Source organism: Centroberyx affinis, unplaced genomic scaffold (genome assembly GCF_046629955.1).
Source record: "Centroberyx affinis isolate AG114_WGS23_722 - 3 ecotype Tasmania unplaced genomic scaffold, CSIRO-AGI_Caff_v1 ptg003211l_1, whole genome shotgun sequence".
In the NCBI taxonomy this organism is placed as follows: Eukaryota; Metazoa; Chordata; class Actinopteri; order Beryciformes; family Berycidae; genus Centroberyx; species Centroberyx affinis.
The window spans coordinates 125,027-128,097 of NW_027281249.1; the positions used below are offsets into that span (position 1 = coordinate 125,027).

At 44.6% G+C, this 3,071-nt stretch overlaps 1 protein-coding gene across 1 annotated transcript; it reads right to left on the reverse strand.

Annotated features, from left to right (window-relative positions):
- Window positions 1-1,377: 1,377 nt before the first annotated feature.
- hrh2b (histamine receptor H2b) lies at window positions 1,378-2,780 on the reverse strand. The gene is made up of 2 exons (XM_071538151.1): window positions 2,160-2,780; window positions 1,378-1,875 (listed from the first exon to the last, which is right to left on the reverse strand). The coding sequence occupies exons 1-2, from the start codon at window positions 2,778-2,780 to the stop codon at window positions 1,378-1,380; spliced, it is 1,119 nt and encodes a 372-aa protein (XP_071394252.1).
- Window positions 2,781-3,071: the final 291 nt, after the last annotated feature.

The following is a 3,071-nucleotide window of genomic DNA, read 5'->3' on the forward strand; positions in this document are numbered from 1 at the left end:
TGACAATATTATGAGAGAGAATATGATTTGTTTACATTTTTTAAACAAGTATTTGTTATATGTACGAACAGATTTTTATTATTTTATTACCCATCTCTGGTGTGTGTAGTGTGTGTGTAGTAATGTTTTGTTTGGAAACGTTTTCTTTCCTGTTAATAATTTACTCTTTTGTATACAATGAAATATCCAATATCCATCATCAGAAAGAGATCTCACTACCAGAAAATAACATTTCAGTAGAATGACTCAAATGACTGTGTTACAGACAACGTATCCTGGCATCATGTATAAAGGGAGCAAATTTGGTTTCACGTGAGGCAGTTTGTTCTAAATGGATGGACATTTTGTTTTATTTACCGCATGTGATCATGTGGCAGATTTTTATTCCAAAAAGGTCTTTGGAGAAACTCCACTGTAAATCATGTGAAGCCTTTACTGTTAATCATAACTCAGAGGCTAGCCTTTGTTGCAGGGATGCATAATAAAAAAAAGAAAAAGTATCCCATATCTCGTCATTATCCATGGATGTCACCTGCACCTGCAGTTAGTCCGGTTCCAACATGCTGGAAGCCATCCAGGTCGGCTCTGGCTGCTGCTGTTGCTGCTGTCTTCCCATGAGCTGTTTGGATCAGTCAAATATAAACATACGCACCAAGTCAACTCACTAGTCACTCATTCACTTTCACTGGCTGAGCCGAGGGGAGAGAAAAGAACTAACTTGCAAACCTTTAACTGCCTGTGTTCCCATCCTGTTTGCTGGGGAAATTATCAGCCTGGATACTGAGCTATCTATTCACTCCACTCAGCTCTACTCGGCTCACTCTTCAATTATTTTGATTTTCATTACTCTGTGCTTTTCCACTCATGTTTCACAGGCAGATAATACAGTATAATGAATTTTTTATTCCGATTTGTTTCTTTTTTAACCTGAAATTTAATCTATTCTGGCCATCTCACTCAAGTTTTACTGGCTCTTCTATTAGCCATTAGACAGCTATTAGTCTGTCAGTGTGACTGACCTTGACTCTTGTTCTCTCACCATATATCTGTCTCACCTGCACCAAGTAGACATCAGCTACAATGAATGTTGGTCAGCTAGGACAAAGATACAAATAATTATCAAGTGAGGACCTATTCATTATCCACCTGGAATCTGTTCTTTTCTGGAGCATGTGCTTTACTTTTTGCTTCATGTTCCAACTGTAACCAATGAGCTAATGAAAAAGTAATATTCAAATTCATGAGGTTATGCTTTGATTGCACTGAATTGCATCGTCCTTGGCATTATCCCCTGAACATCTCACAGATACTGTTCATGGTTAGCGTGTTTGTAATTCATGATCTTTTGTCAGTATGGTGCAGTAGATCCATCGCATTTCACCTTGGCTCATCAGTGGGGGTTTTACCATTTCTCTCCTGTAGAGTGAGGCTGTTCCCCTCTGACCAACTTTCCTTATGAGCTGTTTCTATATGTTCCTCAGGCAGTTGAGTTTCCCTTTGTCCATTAGTAAGGGGTAATCGTTTATGCACTAACACACGGGTGGATGTTAGCCGCATGTGTCTGCACGACGGCCCTCTACAGCGCAGCAGCTCTCCGTACGCTCTGCGGAAATCCCTGTTGAGGGCCGGATACAGGATGGGGTTTAGGGCAGAGTTAAAATAGCCCAGCCACAGAACCACAGAGTGAAGTGTAGTAGGGGGGTTTGTCCGCGCCTTTAGGCCCATGCAGGTGAAGAAGGTGAAGTAGGGGAACCAGCAGATGACGAAGGCCCCGAGCACAGCTGCCAGGGTCACTGTAGCTTTGTGCTCTCGCGCTGTGGCTGCTGCTGACGCTGTACGAGCAAATGATGGAGTGGCAGCGCGGATACGCCGTACCTGAGGGAGCAGATAAAGAAAGGTTAGAGGCAGAAGGCGTGGAAGATGAATCACTTGCATTAATGCAAGCAGATGTACACTCACTAATTGATCTAATGAATAAGGATTTAATTCATTGAGAGACTGCAAAATCATACCATTTTAGTGAATGTCATTTTTTTTCGTACTCTCCAGAATATCAGAATAATTGTCAGTCATAAAAAGTAATACGAGCCTTAAGTTGTGGCCTTTTAACTACACTTCAACATGGGTCACTATATATAAAAATGATTACAAATATTGACCTGTTCTCTTGCCACTCTGAATATGCAGAGATACATTCCACACATAAGCAGCAGAGGCAGGTAGAATGTGCCAAAAGCATCCAGAAGAATATAGTTGTTATTCCATTCAAATTGGCAGTAGCGTCCCTCCTTGTCCTCATCCCCCAGGCTCCAGTCCAAGTGCTGCACCCTGAAGTCGGCCGTGTTCCAGCCCAGATGGATGGGCACAAAGGACACGGCTAGCGACAAGGCCCAGATGGCGGTTATGGCCAGTGTCACCCTGAGAGGGGTAACTCTGCGGGAGTAGCAAAGGGGAGCCGAAATGGCCAGATATCGGTCCACGCTGATTGCCAGCAGGGTCAGGATGGAGGCTGTGCAGAGCATCACATCGAGAGAGATGTAGATGTTACACAGCGCTCCTCCGAGGGGCCAGCTCCCCCTGCGCAGCTCCAGGGTGGCAGAGAAGGGCAGCACCAGCAGGCCCAGCAGGAGGTCTGTCACTGCCAGCGACACAACAAAGCAGTTGGCGATGCGGCGCAGTCGACGGCTGAGCCCCACAGCCAGACACACCAGCACGTTCCCGGAGACGGTCAGAATGATGAAGGACATCAGCACCAACCAACGAAGAGCTGTGGCGATCATGGTGGCCTTCCCCCAGCACTGAGTCACATAAACAGTGCTACTGTTGATGTCTCGGCTTCAACCAGAAGGGGGAAAAAAAGATTTAAACATGCCTGTCCACTGCTCTTCAAACATGCATAACTCTTATTAATTCACTTTTCCATTACAGACAATCTTTTCCAAGGCTCGTCTGTCAGAAGGTAATCAGGTTCATAAGAAGGTCATTGAGTGGAAAGCATTTCCCAGCCATCTCTTTTTTCATAGTCCCACTGCTGTTGGTTTCAGAAGTAAACACCACCCTGGTGAAGAACA